The 24054-nt window shown below is 39.3% G+C and overlaps 1 protein-coding gene across 7 annotated transcripts in view; it reads left to right on the forward strand.

Annotated features, from left to right (window-relative positions):
- Positions 1-24054, forward strand: part of brd4 (bromodomain containing 4) — a 151570-nt gene that overhangs the window by 30961 nt on the left and 96555 nt on the right. For 4 of the 7 annotated variants that reach the window (XM_052042196.1, XM_052042195.1, XM_052042191.1 and 1 more), the window contains exon 2: positions 14491-14806. In XM_052042196.1, coding sequence (XP_051898156.1) covers positions 14525-14806 — 282 coding nt within the window. In that variant the 5' untranslated portion in view covers positions 14491-14524. Of the gene's footprint in view, positions 1-2621; positions 2706-14490; positions 14807-24054 lie in introns of all 7 variants that reach the window. The other 3 variants (XM_052042194.1, XM_052042193.1, XM_052042192.1) reach the window with 1 other exon arrangement.

Below are 24054 nucleotides of genomic sequence, written 5' to 3' on the forward strand. Positions count from 1 at the left end.
TGTGGTCTGGAAGAGAAAATGATTGCAAGTCATAATATACTATCAATGACACTTAATTATAATTATTCATTCCTTCTGTGCTAAAGGAAGTAAGGTGCTAACTGCAGCAGAGATTAGAAGAGGTTCCAGGCTAGAGGAGAGAGAGGTTTAAAAAAAATGTTAACCGGCAATGTTAGAGTGAATCCAAAGACACAATCTTAACTAAGAAAAAATTTGGGCCTATTAGTGACCCGATGGGGAAATCTCAAAAAGGTTAAAATACTAAATTAGTACATTGTATCTGTTGTCTTGAAGGAAGTGAATGATATAGTAAAAGAAAATGTACTTAAATCACTGTGTCTGGACAGAATGGAAAATGGGTTTCTTTTAAAAAAAATTAGGTAAATATACCTCAATCATTTGGTCGTGAGTTTTCAACTTTCATCAGAAACAGAGAATAAAAGGATTGGGTTGCTTGCTTCACACTTCCATTTGGAAAAGGAAAGGGAAAAGCCCAACAACTGCAGTCCAGTCAGTCTTGGAAATAACTTAAGGATAAAATCAATCAGTTGGAAAAGTCTGTTTTAATCGAGAGTTAGCATTAATTTAAGGACAAATTGTGTTGAACTGAATTTGAATTTTTTGGATGAACCTCTCTGACCTCAAGACAGAAGTAAATGTATGTTAATGCTTGTGGAAGGCATTGGACAGTGTCCTGAATGTTTGAGGTACATCTACCTTTTTTGTAAAAAGCCTTTGATGCATTCCATCCAGGTACAGTGATTTATCAAGTTTCAATAATAAAAAGGGAAGTCCATGCATAGAGAAAAAGAGTGAATATAGAAGTGGTTAAGTGATAGAGAGCAGAAAATGATTGTGGATGGATATTGACAAGTTAAATGACGGTGGGTTTTGAATGAGGTCAATTTTAGCTAATCAATTTTTGTAGATCACCCAGATTGTAACATGGAAACTAAGATTATAAAGTAAGCAAATGATTCAAAACCTGGAAATATCATGAATAATAGATAATCACACACGATAGCCTCTACAATACATCTGAAAATGCCAGATTCTGTGTTTGCTGAGAGTAGCAAGCTCTCCCAACCAGATGAAAGGTCTTGACTTGCTCCAGATTCCAGCATCTTCAGTCTCTTGTGTTCCCATATTACCACTACTTTTGACTTGGCACTACCTGTGTGTCAGGGTCATTTTTCATTAATTATACTATATGCCAAAAAAACTTCAGTTAAAATTGGGGCAGAACAGAAGTCATTGATTCCAGCTTAACCACAGGTTGCAACCCTTTTGGAGCCATTAAATTTGGACTGTTTGTGATTTATAGTTTTGCTACTTTGTCCTAAGGTGAGCTTCCAAACTCTTCTCTATCATATAAGGCTGCATAATTTTGCTTATCTGTTTCTATCTCCCAGCATTTCTGCTTTTGTCCTCAGCTTTGACTATTCCAGAATTTGAGTATTTGGTCTGATCATCATTCTTATATCAGGCATAAAAATTACGCTTTTATTTAGAAAAAGAAGGCAATGGCCTACAGTTAGCTACAGCCAAAAGTTTTAAAATTATTGTATTTGTCTCCTCCAGTACATCTATCAGCTGTTTGAACTCTAAGCTCTAGAATTTCTTCTTTTTCTCCCTGGTGCACCCTTTAAAACCTATCTCTTTGACTGGACTTTTGGGTCACCTTTCTAACATTCCCTTGAGTTCAGTACAAGTTGATCAAGCCCTGGTATACTCCTTGATGCTTTCACAAGGAAAGGTAATCTCAATCAGCTTTACTCTCTCCACTGAACTCAGACTGAACATCTGTGTTTAAAGCTGTCCCCTTATTTGCTTTTAAAGATCTTGTTTTCAATCATTCTGTCATGTTATCGTCAATTCTTTCTCCCCCCCCCAGTTTGGTGTTGGAATTTGTTCTCCGTGTCGCTTTGAGACTCCTTTCCTGCATGTCTGTCAGTGTTGTGAAAATTGTAGCATAGTAAGGTTGAGGAAATCTGGCATGCTGGCTTATAATAAAACAAAAAGCTGGAAATGCTCAGCATGTCAGCCAAAATCTATAAAAAGAGAAACAGTATTTCACATGTGGGAGTGAAGTGCAGAAAATGGTCTTCAAAATGGATTTATTGGAGCTCATTGTTAGTTACATATTTATTGTCACTATCTTGTACTGTGCAGCAATGCATTTGCATGTGACATAGCCAGGTATTTGATTCAGATATACAGAGGGATATCTCACTAAATTGAGCTAATAGTGTCAAAATCCTTCCACAGCCCACTTGTTTTGGTCTTTTAAACAAATGCATGCTTTTTAATAATTTACATTTTTAAAAGTAGAAAGAGGGTGCATATTTAAACATGTTCCCCCATTTAATTTTCATAATTTTGTAGTTGGATACTCTAATTTGTTGGTTGCCACTGTTTGCTTTAGAGAGGTTAGCATTTTGTCACTAGATGACGTGCTTATTGGAAAAGGTGAAAATCTCATATTCCTTTTTAAGTAGACTACAGGCTCGAGAGGCTAAATGGCCTACTCTTGATCTTGTGTTCCGTCAATGGATAAATTAATCACTAATATTGTACTCTTATGAAACTTAATTTAAAAAAAAGGCCCTCCTGTATTTCAGCCAGCAATAGAAAGCACCGTGATGTCATCTGGTGATCAAAAGTCAACTAACGATCTCTCCAAAGCAGCTAATGGCTGCTGTCAGGTAAGTGGGAAAGTGTCCACTTGAAATTTTTATTTTGAAATTTATAGATGAAGTGATAGTGATTTTGTGTGCAGGGCTGGTTGATATCTGTCAGCTTTAAACTGTTGGAATGTATTCTTTCCTTTGACACTACAGATTCAGAAATACCAAGAAAGTTGCCACAATTTTCTAAAGATATTCTGCCAAATGATCAATAAATGTCAGGTTATTCATCACTGTTAGAAACTTCTAACTTTTCCAAAGCTTGTGCCTGCCTGATGTTACACTTTCATCTTCTGCCAGTCACCTTTCCTTGCTCTTAATCTAAACCAGTACATGTCAATGACCTGAGGATTCCAAGTTGCAGCTTGATCTCTGCAACAGCATTGAAGTGATTCTTCTACCATTTTAACACATTATAGGCTCCATGTCATGGATATTTGTCATTGATGCTCCTTATTAGGATGGAGGTTTTCAGACTGAGAGTCTTGGACCTCTTGTCAGCTCTTGATGAACTTGAATTTCATTTCTTTGAATTCCCTGAGGACTGGTGCACACTGCTTTTCTTTGAATTTTAGAGCAAACTCCTTATAATTAGGAATTGTTTTATCTATTCTCTAGCCCCAGAAATCTAAATAAGCTGATGCTCAACAATTTCCTTTCAGGGGAAGTGAGAGAAATCTAACTATACTCCACTTTCTACATCTGAATGTGTAAAGAACTGAAACACAACAACAAAGCTTTAGTTCCCCCCCCCCCCCCCCCCCCAACCTATGCTTAGGCATTGTTAGTTAATTTCCTTTTATCTGTGCCTCCCCCTTAGTAGGCTTTGTATCCCCTTTTACCAGTTTGACAGAATGAGCCAGTCCTGTTAATCACTTTTGTTCTTGCATTTCAGCATTCAGTACTCTAATATTGCAATGGCCCCACAATCATGTACTCCTCTGTATTAAGAATACCAACATGTAGTACATTTTCTGGTTGTGTTGCTGTAGATTGTATTTTAGCAAGAATGTGTAATATGTTACTGCATTAAGAGAAATAGCACGTATGACTTTGAGGGAACATGAAAGCCAGGGAATTGATGTTGATGGGGAAGTGATGCAAGGTGGCAAGACTTGAGTGGAGTGAAAATACTGGCATAGCTATTTTGGGCTGAATGTTTTTTCTTTGAAATTAGTAATCAGACCTTTTTTGGCTTTGGTTTCTGTTTTTCTGCCTCTGAGATATTGTGATATTTTAGCCATCTGTTAGAAATCTGCCAAAAATGATGAACAGATCTGAGAATTTCTAACACGAGCAATTACTCTTTATTTTTAGGCTCTGGAAGAATGATGTAAGTGCTGGAATTTGTTCACCTATTGCTCATTTTGAAAGGCGAGAAAGTATTCTTGCTCAGAATTCTCTGATATCAGTGAAAGGCAATTTTAATTTCACATTTGGTCTCATTTTTGTTTCTGGGAATGATTTGGAAAACATTCAGTATATGTTAGTTTTTTTGGCCTAGTTTGTGCACTGGGGAAAAGAAAACAATTGGGTACTTTGATTTGGGAGATGATGAGAAAATGTGGGATAACCCCACTGTGTCTTCAAAAGGAAACTACAATAAAGCTCCGATAATCCAGTATGTGTGGATCCTTGGTGCCAGGCTGCCAGATATTCTGGGGTATTGGATGTTGTTAATACTACAACACACATTTAATTCTCTTTTTTACGATGCTGTATAGTATAAAAATAAATATTCCAGTGAACCAAGCAAGTTGAATTGAGTATGGAAACTGGGATCCCAGTGAATGGGAAGGGGGCACAGCAAACATCACCTGGTCAACCTGATGCTGAATCTTGGCTAGAGATTGAATTTTATTGTAGTACTTTGAAGTTCAGTTGGTGTAAATCTTGCATGGGTAACATAGGCTAAATTGGCAGTTCCCTGTGCTAAATTTCTTTGAATCAGTTAATAGCAAAGCCTAGGGAAAGCCTGAAATATGTTGTCGGAACTGCCTAAAGAATGTGATGTAGTTTTAAAAATGTATGTGTTTTGCTTTGTAAACTGAATCAACAAATTTCACATAGTAGTTTCTAAAATCCACTTTTAGAGCATCATAGAGTCACAGAGTACTACAGCACAGAAACAGGCCCTTCAGCACATCTAGTCCATGCTGACCTGATCTTCTGCCTAGTCCCATCTACCTGCACTGTGACCATAACCCTCCAAACCCCTCCCATCCATGTACCTATCCAAACTTCTCTTACATGCGGGTTCAATTGTAACATCTACTACTACTGTTGGCAGTTCATTCCACAATTGCACCACCCTCTGAGTGAAGAAGTTTCCCCTCCGATTCCCCCTCGTATATTTCACCTTCCACCCTAAACCTAGGTTCTCTAGTTCTAGTCTCGCCTAATGTTGGTGGAAAAAGCCTGAATGCATTCACCTTATCTATACCCCTCTTAATCTTGTATACCTCTATAAGATCTCCCCTCATTCTCCTGCGCTCGAGGGAATAAAGTCCTAACCTTTTCAACTTTTCCCTATAACTCAGGTCCTTGAGTCCTGGCAACGTCCTTGTAAAATTTCTCTGCGCTCTTTCAATCTTATTGATATCTTCCCTGTAGATAGGTGACAGAACTCCACACAGTACTCTAAATTTGGCCTCACCAACATCTTGTACAACTTCAGCATAACATCCCAACTCCTGTACTCAGTGCCCTGATTTATGAAGGCCAAAGTGCCAAAAGCTCTCTTTACAACCCTATCTACCTGTGATGCCACTTTCAAGGAACCATGGACCTGTTTTCTAAGTCCTTCTGTTCTACCACACACCTCAGAGCCCCACCATTCACTGTGTAAGACCTACTCTGGTTTGTCATCCCAAAGTGCAACAAGTGTCAGAGTTAAATTCCATCAGCCATTTTTCAACCCATTTTTCCTAGATAGTCAAGATCATGCTGCAAGCTTTGATAGCCTTCCTCACTGTCCACTATGCCCCTGGGCTTGGTGTCATCTGCAAATTTGCTAATCCAGTTTATCACATTATCATCTAAATCATTAATATAGATAAGAAACAATGACGGACCCAACACACATCCCTGCAGCACACCACTAGTCACAGGTCTCCAGTCAGAGAGACAACCATCTGCTTACTACTCTCTGGCTTCTCCCGCTAAGCCAATGTTGAATCCTTTTGGCTACTTATTCCTGAATGCCAAGCAACTTAACCTTTTATGTAGTTTTGATACAAATTGTCCTTCCTGGTTTCCGAGGGTGGCACAGTGGTGCAGCAGTTAGCACTGCTCCCTTTATTCCAGGAATTCAAGTTTGATCCTAACCTTGGGTGGAATTTGCACATTCTCCCCACGATCAAGTGAATGTCCATCAGGTGCTCACTTTCTTTCCTAAACCATGCTGGTATGTTAATTGGCTACAGTAAATTATCCATTCTGTGGGGAAGTGGCAAGAGAGTCAAAGGGAAATGATGGGTGCTGAGGAGAGTATATGTTGCAGGGTTACAGTCAAAAGGGGGAATGGAAATGCTCTACTGGGAGCCTGCATGGGTTGAATGCTTTTTGTGTTATAAGGAAGCATGTGCAATAACTGCATCATCAGCCGGATTGGTTCTGTGCTGGCATCTAGAAAGTATAGGAAATGAAAATCAAAAATTGTAGATGTTGGAAATCTGAAATTAAAAAAAATGCTTGAAAGCATCAGGCAGCATCTATTGAAAGAGAAACAGTTAAGGTTTCAGGTCCTGGATCTTTCATCAGAAAGCGAAGGTGCTGAATAAAAACATTAGAACATAGGACACTACAGCACAGTACAGGCCCTCCGGCCCACAACGTTGTGCTGAAATTTTATCCTGCTCTAAGATCTATCTAGCCCTTCCCTCCCACATAGCCCCCTATTTTTCTATCATTCATGTCTATCTAAGAGTCTCTTAAATGTCCCATTGTGACCCTTTTTTTTGATGGAAGGGTGCCTGATGCATAGGCTGACCTCACTTAACCCTTGGCAGTGACATGGTGGAGATGAGGGATGCTTTATGGATACCTGTGGTACTGTAATTACTGTCCTACGTTGAACTGATACTGTTAAGGATTGATACTTAAACAATGTTTACCTCTCTAATGGTAGTAAAGGTTTGTATTGTTGTGCTTAATTTGCACATACTGAAAATGCCACTGACAACTGGTGAAAGGTATATTTTGTTCAGACTCTTAATTGCAAACATGTAATTACTCACAGTTTGCATAGTATGCTACCCATCTAGACACGAGGTAATCTGTTCTCAGACCTGTGGTACCTAGCTTTCTGTGAGTCCCAGACTCTGGATTTTTTTTTTTGAGCGTTATTCTTGTGTGTTTCAGGGTTTGGCAGAAAGTTAAATACTTTTTCCCAAAACCCATCTTCCTTCTGTTTTCTTCCATTGAGATGGTACCATATCCAGTAGTCCAAGTATGACCCATTTCTTCTGTTTTTGTCCTCTTGCAGCTGGACTGATGGCCACTGTATCAACCTCATTTTCCACTTTAATTGTGCAACATCCTAGTTATTGGCATTGAGCCAATTAGCTACAGAGGATCGTGGTATTGAATGTTCCTGACATTACAAGAACCTAATTTCCCATATGAGCTAGGCCTCATCACTTTTCTGTCTTTTAGGTATTTTTCTGAATTTGGGTTTTAGTACCATAGTAATGGCTAGCTCTTCTGCCTGCTGCTGAGGCTCTAGGTGCCAGTGGAGATGTCTTGGAGTGAACCCATTGTTTCTTTTCTCACTGCAACCAGATGGTTATTTTCCTATTGCTTGCATTTTATTTGGTTATTGAAACCTTGGGTCTTAGTAAAGCGAGTTAACTTTGCAGTTCATGGCTGCTGCATAGTGAAGCTGAGCAAATGTTACTTTGGGATATTGTTCCTTGTGCTGATCTGGTTCCAGTCTGTAACTGTTTTTTTCCCCCTGCAGTTTTGCCATTGAAATTTCAAAATCTTGATTCACAATTCTGTGATCAATTAATACTGGAGATTCACTTTTGTTTAAATTGTTATCTCCTTATTTATATTTTCTTAACATTCTTAGAGGACTTCACAGATCATTAGCCACACGTAACTTCAATGTCTATCAAGGCTGTACATATTATGTATTCTGTTCTGATGGCTGTTTAATCCTTTGCCTACCACAGTCTTTTGATGTTCAGGCATCATATATACTGGACTTTATTGCGCAAGATATGTCAGAGTGCTCATGGAATCAGCACTAAAATGTGTTATATGGGTCATGGGTATTACGCATGAAAACCTGCTTGTGAGGGCTCTGTTGGGTGGGCTGGAGTGAGCAGTGCAGCTGCTTAATGCTGAAATTGGAGATTCAGAGCTTGATGGCCCTTTGCATCTGGGACTTCATGGAAGTTGCTGTCTTCCCACCCCCTCTTTGTTTGGCTGCATAGCTTACCCAAGCTTGAAGATTTCTTTATGGTTTAAAAAAATTCAACTGCCAGTAAACACTGGCAGTGCAGCATAAAACAGTAGCGAGTGCCAGGTTCCTGCTGCAGCCTGAAAGCATGTCTTCAGAAGGGTGTGTACTTGTTGGACTGCAGAACCAAGAGCGCTGTGGAATGGTGCTAAATGGAGTATCAATGTATTTATTCATTTCTTTAAGAGTATAGTATAAGAAATAGGAGCAGGAATAGCCTGTTTTTTTTTCCCTTTTTGCTTTGCCATTCATCAAGATCATGGCTGCTCCTCTATCTCAATACCATTCTGATATCTTTGATTCCTGTCTTGCCCAGGAATCTATAAACTTGTTTTGAATGAACATACGTGCAGCATGGGTGTAACAGCTGCCATTCATGCACCTGGCCTATCAAACCACTTAAGAATTTTGTCAAGGTACTTGCCAATTATTAGCCTGTGCCTGAGTGTTGTCTAGGTTTTGCTGCATATAGGCTGTTTCATTTGCTGAGAAGTTGCTGATGGAATTCAATACTGCACAATCATCAGTGAACATGCCCACTTCTGAAATTAAAGCAAGATCATTGATGAATCGACTGAAGGTTCAGTGTAGAACATTACATTGAGGGGATCCTGCAATGAAGTCCTGGATCTGGGATGATCAGTAACAATCATTTGCCTTTGTGTGAGGTATGACCCCGAACTATTGGAATGTTTTCCTTCTTAATACCTATTAACTTCATTTTTATCAGAGCTTCTTGATATCACAATCAGTCAAATGCTGCCTTAATGTTAAGAACATTCACTCTAACCTCATCTACTGGAATTTGCTTCTTTGATCCATGTTTGTAGCAAGGGTGTGATGTGGTCTGGAGCTGAGTGATCTGGAGAGAAACTGGTCGTTATTGAGCAAGTTATCAGTGAGGAAGTGCTGTGATGATTTGACAGGTACAAAATCACAAAATGCTGGTCAGGCAGTATCTGTGGAAAGAGCAACATTCTATGACCCTTCAGAACTGAAAGAAAAATGCAAGTTGGTTTTCAGTAGGAGAAAAGATGGTGGAGGGATGTGCAGAACAAAAGGAATGTCTACAATAGGATGTCAAAATTGTTTTTTTGGCAATGGAGCAGTTACCAGCGCATTGTCTGTTTAATATATTAATGATAAGGTGGTGGGACCTGCCTGACAGAACTGAATTAACATGATATTTAAAAAAAACAATGAAAATGCTGGGGAAGCTTTCGAGGGTAGATTAAGTAGGTGGTAATTAGTCAGATTTGATTTACCTCTATGAATATGACATAGTTGGGTAATTTTCCATATGGTCAGATAGAAGCCAGTGTTGTAATTGTACTGGACCAACTTATCTAGCAATACAACAGTACTCTCATGCTTTTGATATCACGTGGAATTATTTGAATTGGCTGAAAACTGGCTTCTGTGGTGATGACCTCAAGACAAATCATTGACTTGGCACTTCCCACAGTACATGGTTGTGAATGCTTCAGCCTTCAGTACTCGACTACTGTGGCCCACCATCATTAAGGATGGGTGTGTTCCTGGAGCTGCCTTTTCCTATTAGTTGTTTAATTGATCGCACCATTCATAATCACATGTGGCAGGATAGCAGAGCTTCGGTCTGCTGTCCTGCCAGTGTTGCAGTTTCACAAGATGAGTACCTCAATTTTGGGTATGGCTTGTTTTGCATCTGGCATGTCCTTCTGTGTTGCAGCTTGAAGTAGGGTTGATCTCCTGGCTTAATGATGGTAGAATGAGGGCTGGGCTGCACTGGGCTTGAGGTTATAGATAGTTTCAGTATATATTGCGGTTGATTGTCCACAGGAGTTGCCATATCGAAATGTAGCTTACTGCAGCTTATGTTTTTTCTTGAGTACTTAATAGTCTTTAAAGTCCATGCCTCTTCAATGCTACTATCATGCCTCTGCTGTTTCAGAATTAGTGTGAAAAAGGTTTTTTGGAACCCGGTCAATGTAATTCTGATTTTAATTCATTTTCCCTAGAGTTAAACTTCAGGTAAGTTGTGCTGGATCTCTGCCAGGTAATTTGTTATGAGCAGCTTATTTGACAGTTGTTGAATCGGGTATATTGGGGGAGGATATCCATGAAAAACGTTCCTGTTCACCTGTTATCGTACAGAAGTGTGTAATGAGATTGTTTGCAAATGTTGGTTTTCCTTCCTACTGTTTGATAGAATCTTGGTCCTTTTAGAAGATTGTGTTAGTTATCAGATAACTATTGGGAAAAAGAACTTTCTATGTTATGTACTTATAGTACAAAAGTATGATGTTTGATTTACTAAATTACAGTTGATGAAAATATTAGGAAGGGCACAGTGGCATGGCAGACAGTGCTACCACACAGCCCTCGGGAGCAAGGCCCTTCATCCAGGAATCAACCTAGTGAACCTTCTCTGTACTGCGTCCATTATGATGATATCCTTTCTCAAAACAAAAATCAAAACTGTAGATGTTCATCATTTCCTGTATGTTGTTTTTGTAAGCTGAACAACATGAATAAGATTTCTCCATTTGCAAACAATTTACATAGAATACAGAACAGTGCAGCACAGGAACAGGCCCTTGGGGGGGGGGGGGGGGGGGGGGGGGGGGGGGGGGAGACTGTGCCGACCATGATGCCAATCTAAACTAATTTCATCTGTCTGCACGTTGTCTATATCCCTCCATTCTGGCACGGAATGGAGGGATATAGACCATGTACAGGCAGATGGGATTGGTTTGGATTGGCATTGTGGTTGGCACAAACATTCTAGACTAGGGTCCTGCTCCTGTGCTATACTGTTCTGCGTACAACCCATGAGCCATTTATAACACAAGCTTTTGTATGGTAGAAACCAATCTCAGGACCATTAGTCAAAAACATGTAAATTAGGAGCAGGAATAGGCTCCGCAGCCCCTCAAGCCTGCTCTGCCATTTAATCATCGCTAATCTACTTGTAACCTCTGGTTCAATGCCCATCTTTCCACAGTAACCTTTCATCCACTTGCTTATTAAAACTTGATCTACCCCTTGTTCTGAATTTGCACTTGTATTAGAGACATGCTGTTTACAGCTAGTGAAAAGTTTACTTAGATTTATTCAAAAACAATGCACCTTGCACCAATCTAAACATTACATGATTGACCTTGCTCAGACTCATCACCTCTGGTTTGAGTTCCAGCCTTGGGGTCTCTCCTGATTTGTTATTCCTGGAGTCTCTCTGTGACCTCAGGTGTTGTACTGTTTCAGGATTTAGTAAGGCATTAAATCCTCTTCCTAATTGTCATCTTAAACCATTTGTTCTGTCCTTAAGATAGTACTGCATCATTCTGACCCATTTCACTCATCTTTGTTTTGTTGAAGCTGGCCTATTGGTTGCTGCAATATCACCCTTCCACTTCATTTCGATAGCATCCAGTTATTGGTACTGAGCCAATCGGGTATAGAAGTGTGTGGAATTGATTGCTCCTAATGGTTTGTAGAAGAACCTTACACCCCACCCCTCCCCCCGTCATGGGTGTAGTGAGCAAGCATTTTCACTAAGTACTTCACTATGTTAACCTTGACCTCTATCTCTTAAATACCATAATAACAGCCAACACCTCTGCTTGCTGTTGAGATATTGGATGCTGTCAGAGATGTCTTGGAGTGAACCATTTTTTTCTTATCTTGTGACCAGCAGATGGCCACTTTCCAATTAATAAGGCCTCTGAGATGTTGAGTTCAGTTTGAAGGACCTCTTTTTTTTTGTTTACTCATTGCTACTGATGTGCACCACCACAACTGCCTGATCACCTTCCCTCTCTGGAATGCCCTGTGCAGCTCCTCCAAGTCATTCTTGACCCAAGCATCAGGAAGGCAACATACCATCCTGGAGTCTCGTTTATGGCTGCACAAATGATCATCTGTTACAGCTGAATGCCCTGTCACTCTACTCCTTGCATTAGTTCCTCCCCTCCTGTACAACAGAGCCATGAACTTGGCAGCTGCTGCTGTTGCCTGCATTCACCCAATGATATCCAAAGCAGCATCCCTGTTGGAAAAGGGGGTGGACAGAGGGGGATCCCTGCTATATTCTACTGTTTTGGGTCACCCTTTTCCCCCTTAACTGTGCATTTTTTTTAACCCGAGGTGTGACCACATCTCAGCATCATGGTTACAGCACCTTGAATCCATCTGCATCTTTAGCACTGTAATGTAGTTAACCAGCGACTGCAGCTGAATATATTTCCTGCGTGCATGGTTGCTGGGGATAGTGGAAATATCCCTGGTTTCTGGGCTTTCCTACCACGGCTTGCCCTCAGATTAAAATTAAATTGAATTTGAGCCAACTAATTATACCAAGGTCTTATTTTACTCTGAGCACTTCAGCCATACAAAGACTTTGTCTTTGCTTAACTAGTAACCTGTAGAAATACTCACCTGTTTCTTACCCGTTGCCTTCCTTGCCACTTATCACTCTCTGAATCATGACATCAGCTCCAACTCTGCTGCTGGTCTCTGAGTAGGTAAGCTTCCTCACAGGTCCTCTTCCACTTGCTGCTCTTGCTGTCAGCTGTCACTGGATTAAGATCTTGCACTGTTAAGTCTGTATGATAGTGTGCAATTGCTGTCTCAAGTTAGAAGATGTCACTCATGGACAGTTTTTTCTATGAATTTAAGTGCCTGGTACCTCAGATCCTCATGGGCCCCAAAAGCAACAGATTTCCATGTCACTCAAAGAATCAATGTTCATATGGATCTTGCATCTTCTAGAGAAGCATAGATTTGTTAAGAACTATTGAATCTTTCTTTAAAATTGCTTGTAGGTAATAATTTAATTTTCCAGGCTATCTTGGCATTGTAGCTACAGCCTTAAATTCAACATCTGTTACTCCTTGTGAAATTCTGTAATATTGTGATTACTTTTATCCCCAGAGGATTTCTTACAATAAAATTAACCCCATCTGATTACATGACTAGATGTGCTACATATAGTATGGACAGCCTCCAAACCAATTCTGCTAATTTAATTTTCCCATCTTCCCATTGAAGATTGAAGTCCCTTATCTTTCTTGGTGTTGCTGGCAAAGCCAGCATTTTTACTAGTCTATAATCATGAGAAGGTAATGTGTTGGCACCCTAAACTGCTACAGTGCTGTGTTCTTTGCTGAAGATTTAATGCCTGTTAATGTTGCTTTAAGGTGTCTTGGAATGTTTAAATACGTTAAAGGTGCTTTGTAAATGCAAATTGTAATCATTGTAGTTAGGTTGAATTAATACTTATTTTTCCCCCCTGTGGCTCAGTTTTACTTGACAGCCTAAGGAGAATCAGAACTGTTTCTTACGGTGTGTTAGAGGACTAATTCTCTCATTTGCTTACTGATGTGTTGCACCTTTGGATCAAATGATCCAAGAATTAGTGAAAGAAAAAGTGCAGATCATAAATATAGTCAATGATATTGGGAATCCATATCACAAGAGTAATGGTTATTCGCTTATTTGTGTTGTTATTGTGTGGAACCACAGCATGATCATGCTAATTATTTCCTTTATTGAATACGCTCCAGTAGGAATTTCTGCTTTGACCTATAATACAACTTAATTAGCACAGCTGAGTTGAATATGCTTTTTCAGTAGTTTATGAATATTTGGGAACTCATTGAGAAATTTCTAATATCATACAAATTATCACAGTTTTTGTGTTGACAAATAGAGAACCATCTTAAATTTAGGGCTGATATTTTTACCCTTAAACATCAGATAAATGTTATAACCAAGGTAGTCCAGGTTGCTTCTGTATTTAATGCCAGCAGCTTCCAATTTTTGAGTTCTAGCAACAACTTGGAAAAGGAGGTAACAGTTTTATGGAATTGAAGATGTTTTACATTGAGTCTTCCTCGGCACTTCAGTGTTGCAGAAGAGGTCCTAATCCAGATCATGAATGTCATTCTTGACAATCAAGAATTGGTTATACAGAGAAATTCTTAATTAATCTTGGTGTGATAACACACTGTCATGACCACTATGCACGATTAGCTGTAAGTAGCATGTTTGTAAAATATTGAATGTTTGTGTTCTTTCGGCAGGGACTGACTAAGTGAAAACAAACAGTTGTAGGCCATTTGAGTTGCTCTCTGCTGTTTTATGCAGCTGGATTGTGAAACCAATGAAAACTTTTCCAGGGAATATCATTATAGAATAAATGTTTCTTGATTCCTTATAAGGAAGCTAATACATAAATATCATTATCAAATTTAAAACACATAGGGGTACATTGCAAGAAATTGCATTGGACGTGAAATATACAAGCTTGCAATGTGGAGCTTCAAGTTCCTAACTCCATTGTTCTTGTTACAGGCTACCAGGTGAGGTCTACAATGGGATCAATGGTATGTCGAGTGAGAGTGGCCCAGGGAAGAGACTAAGAAAACTACCAGCGATGGGGGATGGCCTAGAAAGCACACAGATGTCTTCAACACAGTCGCAAGCTCAACCCCAACAAAGTAATGTTATTGGTAATCCTCCCCCTCCTGAGACATCCAATCCCAACCGATCCAAACGACTGACGAACCAGCTTCAGTTTCTGTCAAAAGTGCTCCTGAAGACGATATGGAAACACCAGTTTGCTTGGCCTTTCCAACAGCCTGTGGATGCTGCGAAACTAAACCTACCTGTAAGTTGCCTATTTTCCTTCCCAACAAACCCATTTTTAATTTCAACTGGTGGATGTACTATAAATAGTAATATAATCAGAAAAAGTTACTATGTGTAAGCTGATATTTTTTTTAGATCACATTCCATTTTTATACTTGCATTTTCACTTTCTCCATGTTTCATTGTGATCATGGAGTATCCTTTTTGTCTGTAAGTTCCTCGCCTCCCCAGTTCTTGATTTGTAAGGAAGGATTTTTTCCAATGGGCAGAACAGGCAAAATGTGGACTTGTATCTGCAATTTTCTATATTGGCACTGTGTCAGAAAGCAGCAACTAGGTAATTTCAGATGCTGTATTACAAAGAAGAAGCGATTGCCTGTGTGATTTGCAGCATGTCAATGGGGTTCACAATTCAACTTCTGATTCTTCATTTGTTATGATCAAACGTGATGATTGCAAACTGCCTCTTTCTACTTCATTATTCAACTACCCTGCATTTTATTCAACCTTTGTAAATACCTTAAACCGTTTGGTTCTCAATCTTGGTCATATTTTTGGTTGCGTTTCTAATGACTTGTATGAAACCCACTTGTGCTGTTAATTTGTCCATCTAGTTGAATGCTGCATGCACTCATTCTAAGTACAATTGAAATGTTTTTTTACTCTTGTTTACAGATGCACTTCAACCATTAGGTTCATTCTCTTCCTGTTTGTTAGCCAAATTATTTTTTCTGCTTGGTTTCTCTTAATTACTCTTATCAGAACCCTGGTTGTCAGTTGTGCAATGATGCTTTTTCTAGTCTGGTTTAAATGGAGGCTGTCCCAGCAGAACAGAGCAGAACTGTTCCTTTGGGTATCCTTTTACTCAAGTGTCAAACTTCTCAATTTAAGGCCATGAAACAAAATGTCTGAGGTATGTTGAAGTAATTTGGCAGCAAATATTTGGATGTCTTCAGATCACATGATTTTTTCAAAAAACAATTGGTGGTAGGCAATGTTTGTGGAGAGAGAAACAGGTGAATTTTCAGGTTGATGTCTTCATCAGAGTATCTGATAGCTTTTTAAAGCTTTCCAGCATGTTTTTTTTATTTTAAGGATTATCTTTTAAGTAATTTTGTTTGACTTGAGAAGTTAGCTATTTTTCCTGTGAAGAAGTACTTTTATAGATATGAAATGTGTAGATTCTTTGTATCTTTAATATGAGCTCTGGAAAAAATACTACAAGTACCCAGTAGATCGGGGGAGAAAAATGGTAAATATTTCAGGTCAGTGACCTTCCAGAACTGGAAAAGGTTAATGTGTTGAAAGGGGAGAAGAGAACATAAGAAAGCTTCGGGGTATATTTGTAGGAGAGGTTAAAGGACAAGGGATGCAATAGTGTGTTGATAAAAGTCCAGAAGCCAAAGCTCAGGGAAGAGGTGGTGTACGTGAAGGAACCAGAATATTTGAATTAACAGGAGAGAGATACTGCAGTTGCTGGACTTGTTCATTATTTGAAGTTTTTGAAGTCAAATGTTGAATGTGGACGGTTCTAATTTGCTTAGTTGAAAAATGGACTGTTCCTTGAGCTTGGATAGAATTTCATTGGAGTAATGTAGGAGGCCAAGTGCAGGATATTCGGGAGCTTGGGGTCAGAAAACGTACAAGAAAATAGGAGCAGGAGTTAGACCATCAAGCCCTTCAAGCCTGCCCTGCTTAATATGATCATGGCAAAACTATGATAGCCTCAACTCCTCTTCCAAGCTATTTCTTCATACCCCTCTATTCTTCAATCTGTCCAATGTTGATGCACCTCCACTTCAAATACTTCCAATGATCCAGCTTCTACCACCTGCTGGGGCAGAGAATTCCAATGATTCACCACCCTCTGAGGAGTAGTTTGGGTTATACTTGGAGACTGCTGATTTTCTGCAAAGTATTCACTTAGTATACATTTGTGCTCCCCATTGTAGAGGGTGACCAGTGAACGCAGTGTGCAAAATTTAAGTACCAGTTAATTGTTGTTTCATCTGGAAATTGTGTCTGAGGCTCTGGTTGGTAAAGGGAAGGATTGATTGATGCAGTGGAAGGCGGGTGTGTACTGGTAGAAATGAGTAAGCCCCATTGGAAGTGGTTGTTCAGTATGCTAAAAGGGGAAGCAATGACTTGTTTGGTGGAATCACGTTGAAGACGTGGAAGAAACTTTGAAAGTTTTTTTTTGTGGATTTTAGTACATGTGGCACAGAGACTTTTTATGGGGATTTTCTGAAATTATAATATTGTCTTTTATGTTATGACCATTTGCACAAGTGGTACTTTTATGTGATACTTAATTTTTTTTACTTATAGATTTTACAATCCAGGGTTGTAGTTTTACACCAAATAGTATTCTAATTGAATATGTAAGAAAAAAAAGAGGAATTTGTAATGATTTTTATTTTTAACGTGATCTTTTAAATCCTTTGCTCTGGATTCCACTGCAGTAATTGTTTTTAAATATTGTTGGTGGCATGATGGGCAGCTTTCATAAAGTAAGATCCAACAAACAACGCAGGGATGAAATGACCAGTCTGGCACAGTAGTGCAGCTACCTCACAGCTTTAGTAACCTGGATTTAATTCTGACATTTGCTGTTGGTGTGGAGTTTGCACATTCATGTGAGTGTCCTTGGACACTCTAGTTTCCTCGCACATCCCAAAGATGTGCTAGTTGTTATGTTAATTGATTACTGTAAAGTGCAAGTGTCAGTACCTGGTAAGAATTGATCAGGTTGGGAGGGGACATTTTGTGTGAATGGTATATATGAGTGAATGGGTTTCGTGGAAATAAATGGGGGATTTGGATTGATGAGAATTCTCTGAGAACTAGCAAAGACTTTTGGTTGAACGACTGCCTTCTAGGCTGTAAAGGAATACAAAAGTACTGAAATGGTGTCAGATCCATGACCTTCAAAATTTACTACAATTAACTGAACGAAATTATTTATTGACACTAAAGCAATGTTTTCAAAAATTTTACATTTCACATTAAAGCCTGTGTCTGACTCCAGCGGGTTTCCGATATTAACAATGGCTTTTACTTGGGTATCAGTAGGTTATAATATGAAATAATGCCAGAGAGAATAATGTTTCTTTTGTTTAGCTGATTTGTCTGGTTGGTATGATGTCATGAGTGGTGTGCCACACTGTGGTACTGGGGCTTCGCAAATTGTGTAAATGACCTGAAGGCATCAAAGGTATGATTGCTGAATTTGCTGATGACACAAAAGTAAGTAGGAAAGTAGGTTGTGAAGAGGACACAAAATCCCAATGGCTTAATGCTGGGTTGAATAAGTGGGCAAAGATCTGGCAGATGAAGAATATCAGGGGAAAAATGTGATATTACCCATTTTGGCAGGAAAAATAAGAAGAAATATATTCACCAAATGGCAAGAGATTGCAGAGCTCTGTAATGGAGTGGAATCTGGGTATGCATTATTTGTGAAAGGTTAATATTATGGGGATAGCAAGCAATCTTTAGTGTTAGGAGAATTGAATACAAAAGTAGGAAGGTTATGCTTCAGTTCTGGAAGGCATTGGTGAGACCCTACAAGGAGTGTGTATAGTATTGGTCTCTCTCAATTAAGGAAGGTGGTTGTTGCACTGGAAGCAGTTGACCGGACTGCAAACACAAATGGGCGAATGAGAGAAAATTAGGTTTGGTTTATATCTGTTGGAATTTAGAAAAGTGACAGGGAAATTGAAATAAAACCTTAAGGTCCTGACTGGGTGGGTGTGAAAAAGATGTTTCCTTTTGTAGGAGAAAAGTTTGCCCAATTCAGACGGGTATACCTTTTTGTTTGAGTTTTGCAAGTCATTGTAGCTCTTTTCCTCAAACGCTGGTGGTGGCAGAATAATTTAATTTTTTTGTTAAATAGATGCTTAAGGGGTGGAAAAATTACTGTAGGTAGGCATGATGTGGAGTTGCAATTACAGCCAGATCAGCCCTGATATTTACTGACTTGTCAAGGTTTTATTTCAGTTTCCCTAGTGGCCTACTCCTAGTCCATATGTTTGTATGAATTGACAGACTCCTGGAATTCAGGTTGCTATGCAAGATGTTTCTTATGCCAACTTTGTGTCTGAAATCCTTGCCCCAAACCTGAGTAACAATTTTTACTTCAATAGCACCTTGAAACGTTACCATCTGTTGGGGTGACTTGCAGTTTCCTGATTCTATGGCCTTTTTTTGAACTTTCCATGGGGAAGTGATATATCGGCATCCTGCCAGGCAAAACTAATAATCTGCCTGCTTGTTGTGTATTTAGATTGTAGAATTCATCCAGCTTTTACATACTAATAGAAGAACTGTATTAAATAACTTTCTAGATTGCTGCTTTAGATCTGATAACATTTCATGGCTCACTGCTTTATTTAATTTCTTAACAAATTTTTGAGAATTGAACTCCCTGCCGGTATTTAAGAAGGCTTAGTAGTAACTGCAGAATTTAACCGAATTCAAGCTTCCCACATTACATATTGGGGGAGGAAAAGTGAAATGAAATTGTTGGCAATCTAGATATCCAAGTGATTTTTATTTTTAAAATAACTAATATGGGGAGTAAAAAGAACTGTTTAGGGGAAAAATTGTTAATATCCAAAGTAGTGTAAAAAGATTTTTCCTGCAATCACTTACTATGCGAAGTTTTTGTGGTGATTTATATTAAGGATGGAGTTCCACTTCATTCACTTGTGGAATAGAATAGTCTTTTGGGAGTGGGACATCATTGAAATTAAGTTTTGCTCTGTTGATAATGTTACATCAGCTTCATAGTGGAGCTTAATAAAAACACAGGCGTTTCTTTCTCTTGGGCTTGGTAGTGGTGCAGCAGTTTCAAATCTCATTATGGTAGCTAATAATCTGAAATGACCATGAGTCTATTGATTGTTGAACCTAGTCTGGGCAATATGCGATTCCAGGCCCACCAATGTGTCTGACTCCTAAATGTCCTCTTAAAATGGCATAGCAAGTTGTACAATTGCTGCTGTGTTGAAAAGGAAAATGAAATTGGGTTGCCTGGTACTGACTTAACCACCAAATTCAGATGCAACAAAGTTCCTGCTAGCCCTGCCAGTCTTGCAAAGTCCTTCTTGTGTTCACCTAATGACTGATGATTACAGGTTGTCTCCACACACTTAATGGGTTCTGTCTTTACAGATGTCCATAAGCCAAGATTTTTGTCTAAGTTGGAAAATACAGAAAATCTACTCTATGGTACCCATACGTCCATGATATTGTAGTAAATGTTATCAAAAGTACACTTGTCCAATTAAAGAACAATGACTAAAAGTGGAGAGGGGAAAATGGTTCTGCCATTTGTAGGAACATTGAATTTAATAATACTATGGGAGTTTGTTCATATGTAGGGGTGTCCATTAATAGGGCATTCATAACCCAGGGATGACCTGTGAACTGTTTAAACTGGGTTAGCTATCCCACATCCTAATTGTACTCGGAGAATCAAACTGCTAAAACAATGTACCAGTGCATCCATCACAGCCTCTGAAGTGGCAGCACAGAGGTGCACAGGCTGAAGGTGGTAGTGCTGCATGTCGTCAATGTTGGTTCCAGATCCTGTGAATTCACATTGCATTGGTTCAAAAAAAGATGAACTGATTATCACCTGCAGTCCACTTGGAAGAAGCACTGAAAGTAGCAAAGGCACAGAATGTACATACATTGAGGTTTTCAATGTCCATCAGCAAGAGTGGTTTAGTAGCACCATCACTGTTCAAGCCATCTGAGTACTGAAGGATATAGTTGTCAGATTGGATCTGCAGCAGGTAGTGAGTGAACCAACAAGAGGGATAACTCAGTTTGTCCTCATTATCACCAGGCAACTGAGGACAGATGCATCTCTCCATAGCAGTGCTGTTCAAAGCTGTGCAATCCTACCACATCTAGTCATGAATGGTGATGTACATTTAATCAGTTTAGAAGGAAGCGCCAAGAAGATCCCCTTCTCAATGATGGTTGGGGTTGGTGTATGACTGCTAAAGACAAGCATTCACAACAGTGATCCGACATTGCTGAATGAATGATCCTCCCTGACTTCCTTCCGAGATCCCCAACCTGGAAGCCGGTCTTCAGCCAATTTGACTCGTGATGTCATTGAAAATGTTGGGTACAGCTCTCTAAGGAACCAAACAGTATTCCTACCATAGGATTCCAAGATTTACTTGCTCCTTTAGCCAAACTGTACCAGTACAGTTAGAACGCTGGCACCCACTTGATCTTGTGGAAAATTGGCTAGGTATGTTTGGTTTAGAACAAGTGCAGTCTGGCTTTTACTTTGTAATTGGTGTACCCTTAGCCATCAGAACTAACCAATCATCCAGAACAGGATGACACAGCTATGTCAGCTATGTCCCAGTCCCACACACCAACTGTTTAACCACTGGTCAGAAGTACTGATGATTGCTCAATTCTGTTTGCAGCTACTTTGTGAGTGAACGAATTCAGGCCTGTGTAGAGAGATGCAACATTTAAGCAAGGGCCTTTGAATGTCATGTGACATTTGTGCCACAAAATGGCAGGCAGTGATCATGTTCAAAACATAGCATTGAAATTTGATCACTAAAATCCCACGCAATTAACTTGCTGGTGGTTACCATTGACAAGAACCCTGCTGGATCAGTTATACACATTATTGGTACAGGAGCACAGCAAAGGCGAGAGTTTCCGCTCCAAGAAACTTGCCTTTGTGGGGGGGGGGGGGGGGGGGGTGGTGTTGGTTGGTGGTGGTGAGGCAATCATTTATAACAAGGTAGGTTAGGAGTGTAATGGAATACTCTCCCCTTGCCTGTATGTCTTCCACCCCCCCCCCCCCCACCCCCCAACGGCTTTCAAGAGATTTGACAATATTGAAGGCAGTTAGTTTATATTCCCTCCACCATCGCTATACACTAGCTGCAGCATGTACCATCTACAAGATGCATAGCATTACTTTCAACAGCACCTCCCAAGCCCGCATCCTTAAGCACATAAAAGGACAAGGAATTTCAGGGACACAGGAGCACCACCATCTGCACGTTCTTCTCCAATTCGCACACCATTCTGCGTTGGAAATGTATCACTGTTCCTTCGTTGTTGCTGGGTTTGACCACGTACACCATTAGCACTGTTGCAGTATCTGTACCAGAGGAGCGGCAGTACAAGAAGGTAGCTTATCACCTCTTAGAGGCAGATAGGGATGGGCAGTAAGTGCTGGGTTTACTTATGCCTAGATCCTGTTAAATGAATAAATGTTTGAAACTTTTTCCATTCAGCCAAGTATTAGAACAGAGCAGACCAGACTATGTTGTTCTGAAATGGAAGGGGTATTTCTTGACCTTGGGAAGAAAACATGAAATGGCATTAAATTTCTGTGACTCAATTTCATGTATTTGCAAAGCAGATGGTACAGCTATCAAAATAGCAACTTCAGTGATGCACTGATGTTTTTTAAGTTGAAAAGAGAACTATTTAACATTGAATATTCTACAGTGCAAATTGTTCATGTATTCCATAAGGTGGGAAGGGATAATTTGGCGATCCAAATCAAAACTAATTTCCTTCCAATAAAGAGAGGGAGAAAAATAGACTGGTATAACAAATGAAGATTTGTAAGATTTTGGAATTTAACTCCACTGTTAGTAACTTGTGCCCTGATATTGCTGATAATCCAGATTTACAATCACTGTGTTAAATTGTCTTTTAGGCTTTCACTTCAAAATTGTTATTAGATTTCATTAAACTATTTCACTTGCCAGTTATGTTGCACCCAGTACTAACGTGCCTGTTGGATACTTTCCAACTTGGGGCTCAGCTTAAGTAAACACTGGGTAGTTGTAAATCTGCTTGGGTCACTGACGTAAATCAAGTAAACTGATAAATTTGCCAAGTCTTAGGAAACGTGTTAGGTGACCTGACAAACCAGCAGTACTGGAAAAGAAACCACATGGATTGAACTAGCTCAGACCTGGCATTTAAAATTGTTTTGAAAGCGTGGGTGTCTTGTATAATTTTGACTTTTGGTGTAAAGGTTGTTAATAATTTGGATGAATTATGCTTCTCTTCGGTACTCAATCTTTGGGAAACATTTGTTATGTTGAAGTTAATTAAGATTGCATGTCTGAATATTTTTCTTTTCAATCAATCTCCTAAATGTCTAGTAGAGTATCCAATTATTTGAATTAAACAGGGAGCTTTAATTTATGTAGGTTCTTAGATAATTAAAAAAAATTCAAAGCCTTGCAGCTCATGAATTATTTTGGAATTGTTTCATGATTTCGTAGGTAGCAGCCAATCAGCACAGAGCCCCAGAAACAGTGTGATGACCAATTAATCTTTCTGTTTATGGTGGTTTATGGATTAATGAGTTCCAATGGAGCACCACTCCTCTTTGAATTATGCCATGAAATTTTATGTCCACCTGAGAAGGCTTAGTTTTAACATTTTGGCCTAAGTTTCTTCCTTAGTGCTGCAACTGTATTGATCTGGATTACGTGATTAAGTCTATGGAGTGAAATATTGTAGACAACATATATCAAAGAATCTCAATGATTACAGCATGAAAGGCCATTTGTCCTGTTAAGTCACCAGGTCTGTGAATGAACAATTCTTGTTCTGTTCCCCAGACTCTTCCCATAGCCCTACAGATTGTTAATTGAGGTCAGTCCTATTAAATTGGAGTATAGTGTAAAATGTATTGCTGGATTGGCTTATCGTTAAGTGTTTATAATATCTAAGCAGCAATGGAAATAGATGATTTGGTGGTACAATGGATTGTTTAAAAAATAATTAGCTAAAATCAAGTTGTCTGGCAAGTCAGAACAGGCGAGAAAACCTGTTGGTGTACATAGCTGATTCGTTTCCCTTTTTAAGGGAATACTTTGGCAGAATAAGGTGAGGCCATAAACCGTGCCTACTCATTTTTAACCTTTTGAGGTCTAGGACCATTCTCTAACCAAGGGTTTGAACCCTCCAATGTCCAGAAGGAACTTGATGGTTTTATGTAAGACGGCACATATGATTGACCCACGGTGAATCCTATTTGTTGGCTGTGTGGTGAGACTAACAGAGGTCCATATATTTTCTGTTGTCTATTTTTGTTATTGTCATCTGGTTACTTCTAGAGCCATTTGATTGATAGATTAATGAGAACAGCTAGAGATGTTCTGTTTCCATGTCAGATTTCTGGCATCTGCAGTATTTTTCTGACTTGTGAAAAATCATCTTCAGTTTCAGTGATGCCAGAAAGAATGGTAT

The sequence above is a fragment of the Pristis pectinata genome, chromosome 31 (assembly GCF_009764475.1).
Source record: "Pristis pectinata isolate sPriPec2 chromosome 31, sPriPec2.1.pri, whole genome shotgun sequence".
In the NCBI taxonomy this organism is placed as follows: domain Eukaryota; kingdom Metazoa; phylum Chordata; class Chondrichthyes; order Rhinopristiformes; family Pristidae; genus Pristis; species Pristis pectinata.